General features: G+C 35.7%; 1 protein-coding gene across 1 annotated transcript; it reads left to right on the top strand.

The window, feature by feature from the left end:
• The first annotated feature begins 10,173 nt into the window (after positions 1-10,173).
• LOC126490443 (olfactory receptor 4F3/4F16/4F29-like) lies at positions 10,174-11,145 on the top strand. The gene has a single exon (XM_050125378.1). It carries the CDS (start codon positions 10,174-10,176, stop codon positions 11,143-11,145), a length of 972 nt encoding a protein of 323 aa, XP_049981335.1.
• Positions 11,146-19,626: the final 8,481 nt, after the last annotated feature.

Below are 19,626 nucleotides of genomic sequence, written 5' to 3'. Positions count from 1 at the left end.
TATCACTTAATGTCAATGGGCTCAACTCACCTTATAAAAAGGCACAGGCTAAGAGATTGGATACAAAAACAGGATCCAACATTCTGCTGTTTACAAGAAACACATATCAAACACAAAGACAGGCACCTACTCAGAGTAAAGGGCTGGGAAAAGGCCTATCAAGCAAATGTACCTAAGAAACAAGCAGGTGTGGCCATACTAATTTCTAACAAAGTCGACTTCAAACTTAAGTCAATCAGAAGAGATGGAGAGGGACATTTTATACTCATAACAGGAACAATTCATCAGGAGGAAGGCTCAATCATGAATATCTATGCCCCTAATATAAAAGCACCCACGTACGTAAAAGAAACATTACTAAAACTCAAGGCAACCATCAAACCGCACACACTAATAGTAGGAGACTTCAACACTCCTGTCTCACCAATGGACAGGTCAATCAGACAGAACCCTAACAGAGAAATTAGAGAATTAATGGAGGTAATGAATCAATTGAACTTAACAGACATCTATAGAATATTCCAGACAAAGAGGAAAGAATATATCTTCTTCTCTGCAGCTCATGGAACCTTCTTGAAAATTGACCACATACTCGGTAACAAAGCAAACTTCCACAGTTACAAAAATAAATTAGTAACCACCTGTGTCTTATCAGATCACCATGGATGAAAGTTAGAATTCAACAACAATTCTACCCCCAGAAAGCCTACAAACTCATGGAAACTGAACAGTCAACTACTGAACCATACCTGGATTAAGGAAGAAATAAAGAAAGAAATTAAAGTCTTCCTTGAATTCAATGAAAATAAAGAAACAACTTACTCAAACTTATGGGACACTATGAAAGCAGTCCTTAGAGGAAAGTTCATAGCACTAAGTGCCCACTTAAAGAAAACTGAGAAGGCACACATTGGAGACTTAACAGCCCACCTGAAAAAGCTAAAAAAAAAAAAGAAGCAGACTCACCTAGGAGGAGTAGAAGACTGGAAATAATCAAACTGAGGGCTGAAATCAACAAAATAGAAACACAGAAAACAATCCAAAGAATCAATGAAACAAAAAGCTGGTTCCTGGAGAAAATCAACAAGATTGATAAACCCCTATCCAAACTAATCAAACGGCAGAGAGAGAATATGCCAATTAATAAGATCAGAAATGAAAAGGGGGACATAACCACAGATACAGAGGAAATTCAAAGAATCATTAGATCTTACAACTAAAGCCTGTATGCTACAAAATTGGAAAATGTAAAAGGAATGGACACTTTTTTAGATAAATACCGTATACCATAGTTAAACCAGGACCATGTGGACAATCTAAATAGACTTGTTAGTCGCGAAGAATTAGAAGCTGTTATCAAAAACTTCCCTACCAAAAAGAGCCCAGGACCAGATGGTTTCAATGCGGAATTCTACCAGAACTTCCAAGAAGACCTAATACCTATACTCCTTAATGTATTTCACAATATAGAAACAGAAGAGTCATTACCAAATTCCTTTTATGAAACTACAGTTACTCTGATACCAAAACCACACAAAGACTCTGCCAGGAAGGAGAATTATAGGCCAATCCCACTCATGAACATTGATGCAAAAATCCTCAACAAAATACTAGCAAAACGAATCCAAGAACACATTAGAAAAAAATATCCATTATGATCAAGTAGGCTTCATCCCAGAGATGCACGACTGGTTCAACATATGAAAATCTATCAATGTAATCCATCATATATATAAGCTGAAAGAAAAAAACCATATGATCATTTCATTAGATGCTGAAAAAGCATTTGACAAAATTCAATTTCTTTCTTAGAGACTTAAAGTTCTTATCATACAGGCCTTTCACGTTTTTACCTAGAGTTAACCAAAGATATTTTATGTTATTTGTGGGTATTTTAAAGACTGATGTTTCTATGATTTCTTTCCTGGCCCATTTATCATTTGTTTGTAGTAGGGCTTCTGATTTTTTTTAGAGGTAATCTTGTATCCCTTTATATAACTGAAGGTGTTTATCAACTATAGGTGTTTCCAGATAGAGTTTTTTGGTTCACTTACATAAACTTATTCTATCTCATCATAGTGAAAGTTTGACTTCTTCCTTTTTAATTTTTATTCCCTTGAATCTCCTTTTGCTGCCTTTTTGCTCTAGCTAGAGCTTCAAGTACTATATTGACTAGATATGGAGAGTCTTATCATGTTCCTGATTTTAATGTAATCACTTTGAGTTTCTTTTCATTTAATTTTTCTGTTAATTTTTTGGGTTTTAAATATTGCTTTCATAATGTTTAGATATATTTCTTGTATTCCTGATTTCTCCAAGATCTTTATTATTAGGGGTGTTGAATTTTGTCAAAGGCGTTTTTGGCGTCTAATGAGATGATCTTGTTTTTTTTTTTTCTTTCAGTTTGTTGATACGGTGGATTATATGGACAGATTTTCAGATATTGAGCCAACCCTGCATATCTGGGATGAAGTCCACTTGGTCATGGTGGATTTTTTTTTGATGTGTTTTTAGATTCTGTTTGTATGTTTACTTAGTATTTTTGCATCAATGTTTGTAAGTGAGATTGGGCTTTACTTCTCTATTTTAGCTACATCTTTGTGTGGTTTGGTTATCAGGGTAACAGTAGTAGAGTTTGGGGATGCTTCTTCTGTTCCTATTCCATGGAACAATTTTAAGAGTTTTGGAATTAGTCCTTACTCAAAATTTTGGTATAATTATGTGTTGAAGTCATCTGGTCCTGGGCTTTTTGTGGATGGGAGACTTTTAATGGCTATTTCTATTTCCTTTGGGTTATAGGATTATTTAAATTGTTTTTCTTGTCTTGATTTAATTTTGGTATATGGAACTTATCAATTTTTTAACCCTTTCTTTTAAATTTTCCAATTTTGTGGAGTACAGATTTTTGAAGTGTGATCTGATGAGTCTCTGAATTTCCTCAGTATCTGTTGGTATGCCCCTCTTCATTTCTGATTTTGTTAATATATATATACTCTTTCTGACTTTTCATTAATTTAGATGAGAGTTTGTCTATTTTATGGATTTTAAAGCATTTCTATTTTATTGAATCAAGTGCAAACTCTTTGTTTCATTGATTCTTTATATTGTTTTATTTGATTCTATTTTATTGATTTTTTTGCCTTGAATTTGACTCATAACATCTCATAGTTCCCTTGTTTTTCTGTTAATTTTCAGTCTGGAAGACGTGGGTATTAGTGAGAGAGGGGTGTTGAAATCTCCCATTATTAGCTTGTATGGGTTAATATACAAATTAAGCTTCTGTAATATTTCTTTTACAAATTGGGTGCCATTGTTTTGGGGGCATAAATGTTCAGGATTGAGACTTCATCTTAATGGATTTTTCCTGTAATAAATATTAAATGTCCTTCTTCATTGCTTTTGATTGTTCTTAGTTTGAAGTCTATTTTGTGAGACATTAGGATAGCTATACCAGCTTGCTTCTTAGGTTCATTTGCTTGGAAAGTCTTTTTATAACCCTTTATTCATAGGAAATATGTGTTTTGAAGTTGAGGTGGGTTTCTTGTATGCAGCAGAAGGTTGGATTCTGTTTTCATATCCATTCTGTTAGTCTGTATCTTTTTATAGACAAGTTGAGTCCATTCAATTTAAGGATTGTTAATGACCAGTGATTGTTAATTCCTGTTACTTTTTGGTGGCAGTATGTGTGTGTTTCTCTTTAGGATTTGCTGTTGTGGGATTATCTATTGTCTGTGATTTCATGGGAAAAGCTAACTTCCGTGGGTTGGAATTTTTCCCTCTAGTACTTTATGTAGAACTGGATTTGTGGATAGGTATTGTTTAAATTTTGTTTTGTCATGGACTATCTTGTTTTCTTCTTCTATGGTGATTGAAAGTTTTGCTGGATATAGTAGTCTGGTTTGGCATTCATGGTCTTTTAGTGTCTGTATAATACCTGTCAGGACCTTCTAGCTTTCAGAGTCTACATTGATAAGTCAGGTGTTATTTTGATGGGTCTTTCTTTATCTATTACTTAGTTTTTTTTCCTTTACAGTTTTTCATATTCTTTCTTTCTTCTATATATTTTATGTTTTGATTTTTATGTGATGAAGGAATTTTTTGGGTCCAATCTAACTAGTGTTCTTTATGTTTCTTGTATTTTCATAGGTATTTCCTTCTTCTTGTTGGTACAGTTTTTTTTCTATGTTTTTTGTTGAACATATTATCTGTGCCTTTGAGCTGCTATTCTCCTTTTTCTATCCCTATTATTCTTGTGTTTGGTCTTTTAATTGTGTCCCAAATTTCCTGGATTTTTGTGTTATGACGTTGTTACCTCTAATGTTTTCTTTGACAGATAATTCTATTTCTTCTGCTTTTTTCTGGCTTTGGATGTCTAGGTTTTTCTGTTGTAGGACTATAAGGTTCTGGTGGTACCAGATTGCTCTTTAGGTTGTTGAATATATTGTTGCATTGGTGTTTACCCATCTGTTAGTCCAATTTGTACAGGTAGTGTCTTTGACTCTTAGTTCAATTTTTGCAGTTGGTGTCTGTGTCTCAGTTATCCTGTCTTGGACCAATCTATGCAGTTACTGTCTGTTTTAGGGAGTGGCTCTTGGTTCACTCTGTGTAGTTGCAGTCTGTTTGCTGCTGGTCACTCACTTCTGTTCAGTTCTGTGCAATCACAGTCTGTATCTCAGGGGGCTACTGAGGTCACAGGAGATGAGTAGGCTTGTGATTGAAATGGAACATGTAGATTGCAGGACCTGATTGGTGGTGCTTGGGAACCCTGCCTATAGGAGGTTTGCTTTGTAGCTGAGGTGTGTGTGTGTAGGAAGTGCCCATGTTTTGCCTCGGGCATAGATATTGGGCTGACAAGCTGAAATGCTGGTCACTCACCACTTGATTTGTTCTATGAAGTTATAGTCCATGTCTCATGGAGCTGCTGAAGTTGCCTAGGATTTGTGGGTTGGGAGATGAAGTGTTACTTGTCAATGCTATGCATTTTGTGGTAGCTCTGGAGCAGGAAAATAATATGTAAATTTTGTAGAATAAAAGATTAAATTGCAGTATAGAGTGTCACAGATTTCTTATCCTGAACACACACACACACACACAAACAATTTTAGACAGCTTTTCTAAGTAAAAGAAAAAAGGAGATGACATCTATATCTACAAGACATCAGGACAATTTTTCAGGAGGATCTTCTCCCTACTTAGGTGATTCTAATTTTTTGGCAAATTGACATTAAAACCAATCATAATGTAATATTTTCTCTGTCTCTCTCTGTCTCTCTGTCTCTCTGTCTCTCTGTCTCTCTCTCTCTCTCTCTCTCTCTCTGTGCACATACAACTTGCAGTATATTCTTCATTATGGAGAAGAAAACATAAACCTGTATTGTGAAGGTATTCCCATACATTGCTGGAATAACTTCAAAGAGAATATCCACTGAAAAATATCTAATACAGAAACCTGCCAATTATGTGGGTGCAATTTGGACTCTAATTTACAATGGGGACTGGGAACATGCGATTTAGAATTTAGGGATTGTTTTGCTGTACTTTTAACAATCTCTGATAAGTGGTTTTCGTACATTGTAAATAAATAATGATATATATAAAATGTATCATGTCAAGATAGATGGTTATTTAAGTGACACTTTTTTCAGTTTTTAAATAGAAAATAATATGTAATACAAATACTGATGAAGGATGAGATGATCTGACGGAAACTGTGTTATTAGAACAAATCTCATGATAACATGCAGACAGTTATCTGGCAATAACATAATTACTCACTATATGGCCCAATGTTTTCCTAATTTGATATTATTTCCCCAGCTCTGTTCATCTCTCAGATATAAGAAGACAAAAGATACAAATATTTCACTGCTCCAGTTACACCCATTTTCCATTTCTCTCCTATTTGTGGATATATTAAGCTGCAGTCCACACCCTTGACACGAGTATGCTATCCTTTGTTGCAGCCATTTCCTTATAAGTTTTATAAAATTAAATCACAGTATAGTTCACTGTTGCTACACCCTTACTGTGCTGTGGTACTCATTGGAAATAAATCTATTTTTGTCTACATTCATGTTTATTAACTTGTATAACAGTTTATTAGATGATGTTCTACTGTCTGTTCTTTGTATAAACTGTGTAACTATTCTTATATAGTAGCAACATTCTTTTCAGGGGGTTGTAGGAATTGACATGTATAGCATTGTTTCTTTGTTATTCTTAGTTGATAAATGTTTTGGACATCAAAGTTATAGGTCACAGTTTCAATGAAAATGAACACTTCACACAAATTCTTCTTCTTAAACTACACTATAATTAAAATATTAGTTTCATTTAACTCTGTGATGACAGTTAAACTTTGAGAGAATATTTATCTATTATTCAGGAATAATAGCAATGATATATTTTTGCATTGAGCAGGATCTNGACTTCACACAAATTCTTCTTCTTAAACTACACTATAATTAAAATACTAGTTTGATTTAACTCTGTGATGATAGGTATACTTTGAGAGAATATTTATCTATTATTAAGGAATAATAGCAGTGAGAATTTTCTGCACTGAGCAGGATCTCACTATGTAGCTCTAAATGTTTTGAAAGTCACTATTTAAGGCTGGCTTCAAACTCACTGAGGTCCACCTGCCTCTGCCTTCTGATTGCTGAGATTCAAGGTGTATGCCACCATGTTAACTTTAAACTTTTAAATTCACGTAGTTTAATGATACCATAATAACTCTGGTTTCTTTTGTTCTCCTTAATATCATACTGTGAGCTACAGAAATTCTTTGGTCAAATAGACTAAATACTCTAGAGAAAAGAATTCTATAACCACGTGATGCTTATAAATTGCTATGTTTTAGAGTATACCTTGGTCTGTGGCCTCTTGAGGTACATATAATTAGCTTCTTATCTCCCTAATGGAAGATTCCATGTGGCATTTTATGTGAGGGCACACAGAGAAGCTTGACTCTGCTAAGATGATGTTGTTATCATTCAGGTAAAATGCATGGCTGGAAACAAATTTAGCAATGCTTGGGTGACTAATTCCCAGATGCTAGTTTGTGCTTGGAATTACTGTGGACGAGAGTCACATCCTAAAGGGTTTCAGAAAGACGAGCAAAGTAGAGTGCAGTCAGGAAAATGAATTTAACGCACAGGAGGATAGCTGATAAACAGCAACTGAAGTATTGGCAACGGCTAAGTTACCAACTGCCTATGAGCTAGACCCACAATGTAAATGGCCTTGAGAAGTCAAACAACCTTGTAACATTTTCTACTAAGTTTATGTAGAAATATAATTAATCATTCTTTGTTAACTGATAACTGATTGAATGAATGATATAATACCTGCAAACTGGTAACTAATGAAATATCAATGATACATATAATCATTTGCAGTTTTCTCCTTTCTTACTTTTAAAAATAGGTTGAGTGTGAACAACTCACCTACAAAATGTTTGATGGATGCTCTGTAAAACAGATGCAAATTTGTGAGAGATTTTCATGCTTTTCAGATTGGAAGAGTGTTATGAAAACCTGACCAGAAGTAAATTTTAACATGAGAACAAAAGCCTCAATGTTGAAAGTATATGTTGTGACAAAATGTCATTTTAATTTCAGAACAAAGTGGTATTTAAAATATAAAAGGTTTAATTATTTTCTTGCTTTCATCTGTAGTATAAAATATAAAGTTTGAATGTTGGAATTAACTTGATTCTGATCAGTGTTCTTATCAGGAAGACTAAAGATGTATGAGGTGACTTTTACCTAATTATGTATTTGAATAAGATACATCGCTATTTATATCTCCCAAACTATTTAATAAATGTAGTGATGTCTTAAATTAGGCCAACCATATTTGGTTAAGTTTCTTTAGATTTAAGAAATGCTTTGAAAATATAAGCATAGTGAAAATACAACAGATTCAACTGAGGGGGATAAGTTCATAATTTAAATATTTTTACCTATTTTACAGTAAGCTTTCTCAATTTTCTATCCCTGTTATACACCAACTTTTCAAATTTCATAGTCTTCCTGTGAACATTCTACATGACCTATATTTAGATTTTTTCCATTCTTATTTATCCCTTTATTACTGCTTTTTGAAGACTGAGAATAATTTAGTGTTTGGAAGAAAATTACCCCAGGGAAGACAATTTTTAAATCTCAGCAGTACTTTATGGGTGGAAGGAGAGAGAGGGGCCGAAGAAAGATAGAGACTGAGAAAGAAGGTAAGAATGTGAAGGAGAGACAAAGAGAGAGAATTAGTTAAGGTGACTTGCAAATCAGGTACATGAAGGGAAAAGAACTTTAAAGAAAGAGTAAGAAAGCCCTGAGAACCAGAGGAAGTATGCTTAAGACAGGCTTAGGGCAGAGTGAGAATGCTTAAAGAAAAAATTACAGTTCATTTTCTTAATCATTTCATAATTTTATCCAATCTTTAATATTATATAATCATGTATATTTTGTAGCTTTAAAATCATAAACAGAGAATTTTCAAATTTCATCAAATATGTATTTATTTTCCCTCATTTTCTAGGTTTTCAGAGTCTAAACTTTGATATGCACTAATGAGAAGGCAGATGTAAATTGAGCTGTATAGAGGTTGCTGTTTGAGAAATAAACCAATGAATTCAATTTTTATTGAGTACTAAACATATATATGATGTTCTATGAGAGCAAATGCACCAATTTCACATTTGAAATGTTGTGATGTGTTCTTGTTGAAATGAGATGAATAATGTAATGTGTTAGTTAATGATAGATGGGCAGTGCATTTTGGAACATATTTGGTCATGGTAGTGTGATGCCCTCTGCTTATTCATATTCATTAATGTTTTTGAGTAATCTCATGAAGTTGTCACTGCTATGAGCAAGAGGAAGAAATGCATTGATATTGTTAGCATTAATTGAACATTCACAAATGGAGCTCTTATCTATTGTAGACATGATTGTGTTTATGGCTGCCTCACCCTGTCCTGCCCAATCCTTACTGAATGCATGACTGTGATCTGTGTTTCATTCCTATAACTTCACTGAAGTAACCATTTTAATTTGTTTAACAAAAAAACCCTCAAGGTTGAATGCTCAGCATCTTTTCAAAAGGTAGACAGCACATAACTGATTAATCACAGTTCTTAAATCTAAAGAAAAGATGATGTCTGCTATGTTGTTTCTTCGCTAAATAAAATGAAACTACCAAATAATATAAATCTTTTCATAAAATTATAATAAAAGGATTCTTACAGTTTTTGTTTTATATATGTACCTTTATAATCCACGTTCCTATAAATGTTAAATGAACAGAGGTTGTTCATCATAATATTAATTTTTAAGAATAACACTACAATAAAAAAGGAAACATATTCATAAAATGTTTTTTTTCTGCTTATATACCCTTAAGGTGAGAATTTTTATATTATATGGTATTTCTCTTTTAATCATTTGCATCTTTTCCCTTGTCTTCTTTTTTATACTTTATACCCCAACCCACTTCTCTTTTTGTATTATACTATTAAGGATAAAGCCAATGTAAAGAAATAAATTGTTAGACAAGCACACCTATACTGTGCTGCAAATTTAAACTCTAATTCAGTTTTTGAAAACTTTCCATACTTTTTTCTTTAATGAATGTGTTAATTTAAATGTCATCAACATTTTGTAAAAATATTTTCTTTTTAAAAGTTCATTTAAAAATTACTTGTATGTGTCCTTGTGATTAAGTTCATGTTTCATGTTTGTGGAAATTTATGGAAACCAAGAGGTGTCATTTGACTTTCGGGAGCTAGAACTCTAGGCTATTTTAAGCTAATTTAATGGATGCTAAGAACAAAATTAGGGTCTTTTGAAATAATAGCAAGTGCTCTTAACTGATGAGTTATCCCTCCAAGCCCTAATGTCCCCTTTTAAAGCCCAGCAAACCTTATTGTCTTTGAGTTTTTGATAAAAACTTTTGCTACAAGTGTTAAGTCATAATTCAAACTAATTTATAAATTTCAGATTATTGATTGTGTATAGAACTTCCTTCTCTCACACTATTTACCTTACAGTCAGTTTCAATGCTGCAGTAAAATAGATTTTCATAACTAGGAGATTCTCCTATTCTATTTATAAAATTATAATTTATAGTTTCTCACATTTCCTCCTTCAGGTAGTACTGCAAACAAAGCCAATGGAAGGAAAGAATCAGTCTGTGGCGTCAGAATTTGTGTTCCTGGGACTCACCAACTCTTGGGACATCCAGTTATTCCTTTTTGTGTTCTCCTCCATGTTTTATGTAGCAAGCATGACAGGAAACTCCCTCATCGTGTTTGCTGTGGCTTCTGACCCTCACTTACACTCTCCTATGTACTTTCTGTTGGCTAACCTCTCCTTCATTGACTTGGGTGTTTCTTCTGTTGTGTCCCCCAAGATGATTTATGATCTGTTGAGAAAGCATAAAGTCATCACTTTTAGAGGGTGCATCACCCAAATATTTTTCATTCACTTCGTTAGTGGTGTAGAGGTGATTTTACTCATAGCCATGGCCTTTGACAGATATGTGGCTATATGTAAACCTCTCCATTATCTGACCATTATGAGCCCAAAGATGTGCATCTTGTTTTCAGTCTCCTCCTGGATGGTTGGCTTTATCCATTCTCTCATTCAATTGGCTTTTGTAGTAAACTTACCATTTTGTGGACCAAATGTTTTGGACAGCTTCTATTGTGACTTTCCTGGGTTCATCAAACTTGCCTGTGTAGATACAAACAGTACATACAGACTGAAATTACTGGTCTCTGTCAACACTGGATTTATGTCTGTAGGTTCCTTCTTCATACTGATAATTTCCTATATTGTCATCATATTTACTGTTCAGAAACATTCTTCAAGTGGCTCCTGTAAGGCCCTGTCTACACTTTCAGCTCATGTGACTGTGGTGGTCTTATTCTTTGGCCCCGTGATGTTCATCTACACACGGCCTTCTTTTTTCACACACTTGGATAAATTTCTGTCCATATTTGAGGCAGTTGTCACCCCCATTCTGAACCCTGTGATCTACACATTCAGGAATCAAGAAATGAAAAAGGCAATGATGAGAGTATTTAAACATATAGTGGGGTGTAGACAAATAATTAAACACTTGCACTCTGATCATTCTTAATTGCATATAAATGTTCATTGTTAACCAGTATTAAAGGAACATATTTCCTTGAAAATTTTGGTGTGTTTAGTCACATTCATATATATTCTACTTTGTCTTATACTTAGTAAGAATGTCAATATATCATTTACTTAAATAGTGAAAACATAACAAATCTAAATTCATATGAAATAATATTTTCCTGAAGAAAGCTCTTAGACACAGCAGAGGGCGTGTTGTTTGAAGTCTTCAGGTAAAGGAATATTTTTGTTCTAATTTTCCAAGAATTATGCTCTTTAATTATGTTTTTTTGTATTCTGTACGTGCAAATGCCTCAAATACTTGTAAGCAGAATTCAAGAAATACCAAATATTATTTGTTAGGACTCATTTAGCTTCATTCATATTTAGAAGGGTGGTCCAACATGCTTAAAGTCAATAAATGTGTTTTAGCACATGAAGAGTCTCAAAGTCAGAAACTTCATGATCACATCTGAAAATGTAGAAAAACAACCTTTAATCCAATTCGTGATTTTGTGATTACAGTCATTAGAAGGGAGCTGTCTCAACACAATAAAAGCTATAATCTATAAATAAGTAACGACATGCCAAATGAAGAAAAAAATTGTAACACGTTATTTAAAACCAGAAGAAAATATCCTGCTGTTATTCAATAATAGGACTTGATTATTAACTAGAGCAATAAGACACCAGAAAATATAAAAATGGTATTGAAACTCTGAAACTGTCAGTGGAGTAAGTAGAAAGGTATTAGGTACTTTTGTTACTGTGACAAACATCATGAACAAGAGCATCTAATGGAAGGGTTTATATTGACTTATGTTTTCAAAGGGGAAGCCCATAATGAAAAGGAAAGCATTGCAGCAGGTGTTGCAGGAGAAAGCATGCTAATTTAGCTACCCATCACACACAGATAGTAGAGAATGAACTAGAAGTGAAGAGAAGTTATAATTTTTCAGGACCTTCTTGGAAATGCAGCTCCCCAGCAAAATTTGTGTTCTATGAGTTCCATAACCCTCCAAAACAACATTGCCAACAAACCAAATGCTCAAATATATGCGCCTATGAGAGGCACTTCTATTCAAACCCCTATAGTAGTCCACAATAAGAGACAGACTTCCTAAATCGTACTCTGGTTGCTCAGGAAATAAAGCCAACAATTGGCACATGAACTTTATGGAATTTAAAAGCTTCTGTACAGCAGATAAAATTTTTAATTGAGTGAGAAGGTAGTCTACTACATGGGAGGAAATCTTCCCCACCTATATATCTGACAGAATATTACTATCTAGACTACATGAAGAACTAAAATCTGTATGAATCAACAACTTAATAAAAATGGGCTACAGAGCTAATCAAAGTTCTCAGAAGAAAAATGTTAAAAGTTTATAAGCATTTTGAATGATATGAAGCTTGATTGTCCATCTTCTATCACCAGGCTTGGCTCCTAGTGGTGACACTGGGATACTAACTCAGCCACAAAACCTTAGACCTACAACCTGTCCTGCCTGGCACAGTGGTGAATCAGAGCTTGTGGTAGTGGCCATTCATCTGAGGCCTAAGCCACAAGATAAAGTACTTCCCTGACACTGGCTGGATGGCCATGAATTGGAACCTAGATGGCCCCAAAATCTGGAAAGAATCAAACGTAATCAAATGTAACTGGGAAAAAGTCAGTAAAATGATTTCTAATATTATTCTGCTATAAGCAAAGGTTGGTGTCTAGCCCAATTGTCACCAGGGAGGCTTTCTCCAGCAGAAGATGGGAGAAAACACAGAGATTAAGAGCTTGGTATACATTGCAAAACTTGCAGAAGAAGAGGATGAAGGACTGTAGGAGTCAAAGGATACCAGGAGCACAAGACCTATAGAATCAACAAAGCAGGGCTCACACAGGCTCACAGATAATAAGTCAACAACCATGGATCCCGGAAATGTTTGCACCAGCCCTGTACATACATGCTGAGGCTGTTTAACTTGAGGTTTTTATGGGACACATAAAAGTCGGGTTGGGGGTATCTCTTTCTCTTTTGACTCTTTGGGGGATCCTTTTAATTCCTACTTTTTTTTTGTCTTTAGCCATGATATGAGGGTTTGTACCTAGTCTTATTGTTTCTTGTTATGCCGCATTATGATATCTTGTTATGATATCCCTGGGAAGCAAGCTCATTGTTGAATAGAAACAGAGTAGTGGATCTAGGGGAGGCAGGGGAGGTAAGAGCATTGGGAAAATTGTTGTGTGATATTTTGATTGCGTTCTCACAAATGAACTTTCCTTCAAGTCAGAGGGTGGTGCTCACCAATAGCTGATCTAAATTAACCATAGGGGTTTGGAGGAGTACTGACAGAGAGGAGACAGGAAGTAGTAAGGTCCAGCAGGAAGAACATCTCTTTTTGGATGGAGGAATGGTAGAGATATAAAGTGACTGGTGGCTGCTCCCTGCTTCTCTGGTCTTTCAGGTTCTAACCCCAATACCTACTCCTGGGATTGAAAGAGACAAATTAGATTAATACTTTGGAGGAGGGCAGGCTGCAGATGGGATTTATTGCATGAGAAAAGAATAAATGGAAGAAACACTGTTATTTATTTATTTATTACTTTATAAATAATAGGAATCAACATTTCCACTTCATCCCCTCTTTCCACTTCCCTCCCACTCTAGCACTCTCCCTTCTCCCCTTGCCCTCCAGTCCTAAGAGAGGGCAGGGTACCTTGTCCTGTGGGAAGTCCAAGTCCTTCCCTCTTCCATCCAGGCTTAGAAAGGTATGCATCCAAATAGACTAGGATCCCAAAAAGCCAGTACATGCAGTAGAGACAAATCCCAGTGCCATTATCATTGGTTTCTCCGTCTGCCCCAATTGTCAGCCACATTTAGAGGGTCCACTTTGATCCCATGCTCATTCAGTTCAAGTCCAGCTGGCTTTGTTGAGCCCCCCTTAGCTCAGGTACATGGTCTCAGTGGGTGGTCCTGACTTCCTTGCTCATCTTCTCCCTCCCTCTAGTCTTCAACTGGACCTTGGGAGCTCAGTCCAGTGCTCTCACGTGGGTCTCTGTCTCTATCTCCATCTGTCACCTGATGAAGTTTCTATGGTGATATTCAAGACAGTTATATGGAACTAGCTATATAAAACAAGGCCAGATCAGGCACCCTCTCCTCCACTGCCCAGGGTCCTAGCTGGGAACATCCTTATGGGATCTGGGACCTCCTCTAGAGTCAAGCCTCTTGCCAACCCCACAATGCATCCCTTAATTAAGATATCTTCTTCCCTGCTCCCATAACTGTCCTTCCTCCATCTCAATCATCCCATTCTCCCAATCTCTCCCTTACTCCCTCCTTCTCCCTTATCTCACATATCTCCCCTTGTTCCATCCCCCAGCCCCATACTCCCAACTTTTGTCTGGCAATCTTGTCTGCTTTCAATTTCCAAGAGGATCTATATATATTTTTTTTGGGGGGGGAGAGAGTTCATCTTACTTTTTATGTTCTCTAGGATCGTGAACAATAGGCTCAATGTCCTTTGTTTATAGCTAGAATCCACTAATGAGTGAGTACATACCATAATTATATTTTTGGGTCTGGGTTATCTCATTCAGAAGAGTGTTTTCTACTTCAATCCATTTGCATGCAAAATTCAAGATGTCGTTGTTTTTTTTTTTTTTTTTACCACTGAGTACTACTCTAATGTGTAGATGCCACACTTTATCCATTCTTCCATTGAGAGGCATCTAAGTTGCTTCCAGGTTCTGGCTATTACAAGTAATGCTGCTATGAACATTATTGAACAAATGCTTTTGTATTATGATTGGGTATCTCTTGTGTATATTCACAATAGTGGTATTGCTGGATCCTGAGGTAGGTTGATTCCCAATTTTCTGAGAAACCACCATGCTGATTTAAAAAGTAGTTGCAATTTCACCCTGCCACAAACCCTTTAAATTACAATAGCGACATATCTGCATGATATACCCATTGGTACAATAGTGACACAAATGCCAGGGAACTAACAAACATGGTTTGATTGGATTCAAGACCTATTCAATGATATGAAGCCCATATTTGAGACTGCTAATTATGTCAAGACCCATAGACTACATAGGCCAGAGACACTATAGAAAATATACTACAATTATTCTACTAACAAAACGACTTTAAATAACATATTACTATACCCATAAATTAGTGAATCACTCAACTCTCATCAAGAAAATTCTTGCACTAATGGGTAGTTAACACAGAGACTCACAACTGGACAGGTGAGAGACTTCAGACCACCTATCCTTAAATGAGATGACTGTAGTACTGCTCTCCCCTCATGCTAGAGATCTATATGGAAGAGGAGATAGAAATATTCTAAGAGCCAAAGGTGTTCAATGACTTTAAGGAAACAGCATGGATGTTGGACAAATGAACTGTCAGAGACTGTAATTGCAAGCCCAATATCCACCAGGCTATTCAAACCAGAAAATAGCCTCTCAAGAAGAAGGAAAAAAAGTTTCTATCCAAGAAACTATTTGCAATTAATGTTGGGACAGGGAAAATCAGTTTCACTGATTGACACTGGGTATATGATCCCAGAGAAGGCTACATGATCAAGAAATACTTGTTCAACACAAAGCAGAATCCATTTTTTGTTGTTTGTTTTGGTGTTTATTAAAACTTTTATTTGTTTTTGATTTTGTTTGTTTTTCTTAAGAGAGGGTAAGAATATAAATTTAGAAGAGTAGGGCTGGGATGTGTGGAGAAGTTGAATTTATGGGAAAGAACGTGATTAAAATATATTGTATTAAAAGTTTAAAACATAAATTAAGAGAAGTAAACATTAAAATAAAATTATCATATTACCAGCTATACCAGTCATGGCTACATACATAAAGGACCCTGTCTTGTTTATTTTTCCATTTAAATGAGATAAAACACCATGACCAAAGCAACTTCTAGAAGAAATATTTTATTTAGATTTATAGTTACAGAGAGCTAAGCATCCATGATGGTAGAGGAGAAGCATGATGACAGGAACTAATAACTTACATCCTTGTTTTGAACACAAAACAGACCGCACTGGGTGTGCTGCGAGGCTTTGAACCCTCAGAGCCCATCACAGTCACCTACTTCTACCAGGTAGTGTATAGCTCCTAAAGCTACCTAAACAGTGCTACCAACTGGGGACCAAATAGTAAAACATTTGAGCATATGGGAAATACTTTATTCGAAGACCACAGACAATATTTTACTGCAAGGATATTTGTATATTCATGTTTTTGCTATTCTATTTACAATAGATAGAGAAAGGAATATGTCACAGAACACCTAATGAATAGATAATACACACAAAGAAATTTTATTTAGCCCAAAACAATGAGTTATGCTGTTTAAAATTTTTACAATTAGTATTAGTTTTGTAAAGAAAGCTTGTGTTGAGATAGAGTCAACTGTTATTAGTCCATTCTTTTCTTCCACATGTTAGTTCCAGAGATTGAACTCAGGTCCTCAAGCATGATAGTAAGTGCCATTTTCATTGAGACAACTCATTTGGCCAGGATATTTCTAATACTTTGATTATTTCTGTTTAATATTGACAAGATATTTCCTTTGAAGAAAGAAGTAATTGCAATGAGTAATTATCAATTGTTGGATCCAAATAGCTTAATGAGACCAAAACAATTCCACTTTCTCCATAGTATCTGAGTTTCAGAGTTCGTTGGACACGCTGACCAAAACAAATAATTCTCTTGAGAAAAGTTCTGTAACCGGAAGCTCCTTCAAAGATGTCATGCTTTTCCATTGTCCTTGGTCAGAGCCTCACAAAGTGTACATAATTAGCTTCATATATTCCTAATGGAGGATTCTATGTGGGACTTTATCTGAGAGGACACACGGAAACCTGGCTCTACAAGACGTTGTTATCATTCAGGTAAAATGGATAGATGGAAATAAACTTAACTGTGCATAAGTGGATCATACACAGATGTTAGTTTGTGAAGTTTGTGGTTAGTATTGCTGTGTACCTTAGTTGTATCCTAAAGTACTTGAGAAAATCTAGGGCAAAGTAGAGCACAGACAAGAAAAAAAAATTCAACAACACAAAAGGATGATTGTAACAGTATTCAGAAAAGGCTTTGAATTTGATTGGAAAGAGATCAAGGAGGGGTATGTGGAGTGATTTGGAGGAAGGAAAGTGAAAGGAGAAATTATGTAATGAGATTACATCATAATCACAAAAATAAAGGAAAAATGTCTATAAAAATATTAGAAAAAAGCAAAACAACAGACTGCCTTTGAGCTAGAACCACATTATACATAGGCGAATATAAATAGTACTAGAAAATGCCAAAAATGTTGTAATGTTTTGTGTGAAACTTCTGCATTAATCAGTTATTCTATGCTCAGATTATGATATAATCTCCTACTAAATTACAAATAAATAATAACTTGTTAACACATATAAATAAAATGTCAGTTGTTGCCATTTCTTTTATTTTTTCAAGTAAAGGATATAAACTTGCCATTTTGTATAACATAGTAGCAATTTTATTAGTGAGTTTGCAAGATGACAGTGCCTCGTGTATTTCTGAGTAGGAAATAGTACTTAACATGGAGAATACAAGACCCAGTGCTGAAAGCATACTATCTCATTTAATTTTATTTTTTCATCATGATGGGGCAATTTCAGAACACAGTGATTCCTGAGGTGCCAGGAGTTATATTTCTTTCTTTCTTCATTCTAAAGAATGCAAATTGTACTGATGATTTTGTTTCCAAGCTATAAGTATAGTGGAGAAGGTTTCAAAAAATTTGTCAAGCAGATATACTAGAATGTGAGAAAGAATCATTAATACAAAGCCATTGCAAAAGCTAACCATAGAACCTTCATCTGGAGATGGATGGAGATAGAGACAGAGACCCACACTGGAGCACTGGACTGAGCTCCCAATGTCCCAAGGAGGAGCAGAAGGAGGGAAAATATGAGCAAAGAAGTCAGGACCACGAGGGGTGCATCCACCCACGGAGACAGTGGGGCTGATCTATTGTGAGCTCACCAAGGCCAGCTGGACTACGACTGAAAAACCATGGGATAAAACCGGACTCTCTGAATATGGCGGACAATGAGGGCTGCTGAGAAGCCAAGGACAATGCCACTGGGTTTTGATCCTACTTCATGTTCTGGCTTTGTGGGAGCCTAGCCAGTTTGGATGTCCACCTTCCTAGACCATGATGGAGCGGGGAGGACTTTGGACTTTCCACAGGGCAGGGAACCCTGACTGCCCCTCAGACTGGAGAGGGAGGGGGAGAGGAGAGGGAGGAGGGGGGAAAAGGGAGACGGGGAGGGAAATGGGAGGCGGAGAGGAGGCGGAAATCTTTTTTTTCTCAATAAAAAAATTATATTTAAAAAAAAAGCTATTTAGACAAGTGGAATCATTGTAGTTTTTGACTTTCTGTTTATTATCATTTATTTATGCTCCATCCCCTATTCAGTTTTAATAATATCATTTTTCTTTAGTTTTCTCTGTTGCTTCAGAACTCTGCCTAGACTATCTCAATAAACTATACAGCTACATATATAGTTTTTAATGGATAAATAACATCTTTTTCGTATTCTACAGTACAATATAATAACATTTTGAAACTTTCAGGCAAATGGATGGATCTAGAAAAACCATACTGAATTAGGTAACCCAGACCCAGAAAGACACATATAATACACACTCACTCATAGTGACTTTTAAACATAAAGAAAAAAAATCAGCCTACAATTCACAGCATCATAGAAGCTAGACAACAAAACAATTCTACAAGAGGTCTACATGGCTCTAAATAGATAGGAAAAAAAGACAAGATCTCATGACAAAATTGGGAACATAAGAGTCACAAAAGAGGATAGAAAGGGAGGTGGGAGGAAAGAAGGGGAGTGGAGAAAATGTATAGCTCAGTAAAATGATTTCTAATAGTATTCCGCTATAAGCAAAGGTTGGTGTCTAGCCCAGTTGCCACCAGAGAGGCTTTATCCAGCAGATGATGGGAGCAAATGCAGAGATTAGGAGCTTGGTACAGACTGCAAAACTTGCAGAAGAAGGGGAGAAGGGACTGTAGGAGTCAGAGGATACCAGAAACACAAGACCCATAGAATCAACAAAGCAGGGCTCACACAGGCTCACAGATAAGTCAACAACCATGGATACTGAAAGGGTTTGAACCAGCCCTGTGCATACAAGCTGTGGTTGTTTAACTTGAGGTTTTTATGGGACGCATAAAAGTGGGATTGGGGGTATTTCGGACTCTTTTACCTTTTGGGAAATCCTTTAATTCCTACTTTTTTTTGGTCTCCAGCCATGATATGAGAGTTTGTGCCTAGTCTTATTGTTTCTTGTTATGCCGCATTATTATATCCCTGGGAAGCAAGCTCATTGTTGAATAGAAACAGAGTAGTGGATCTGGGGGAAGGCAGGGAGAATTGTTGTGTGATATTTTGATTGTGTTCTCAC

This window comes from Alexandromys fortis, unplaced genomic scaffold (assembly GCF_014885135.2).
Source record: "Alexandromys fortis isolate MF-2015 unplaced genomic scaffold, M_Fortis_MF-2015_v1.1 scaffold_229, whole genome shotgun sequence".
In the NCBI taxonomy this organism is placed as follows: domain Eukaryota; kingdom Metazoa; phylum Chordata; class Mammalia; order Rodentia; family Cricetidae; genus Alexandromys; species Alexandromys fortis.
The sequence above is the reverse complement of the archived record's forward strand: the minus strand, read 5'-3'. Positions and strand labels throughout refer to the sequence as shown.

Excerpts from the sequence above, each read along its gene's own strand:
- LOC126490443 (XM_050125378.1), top strand. The coding sequence starts at position 10,174 with ATGGAAGGAAAGAATCAGTCTGTGGCGTCAGAATTTGTGTTCCTGGGA.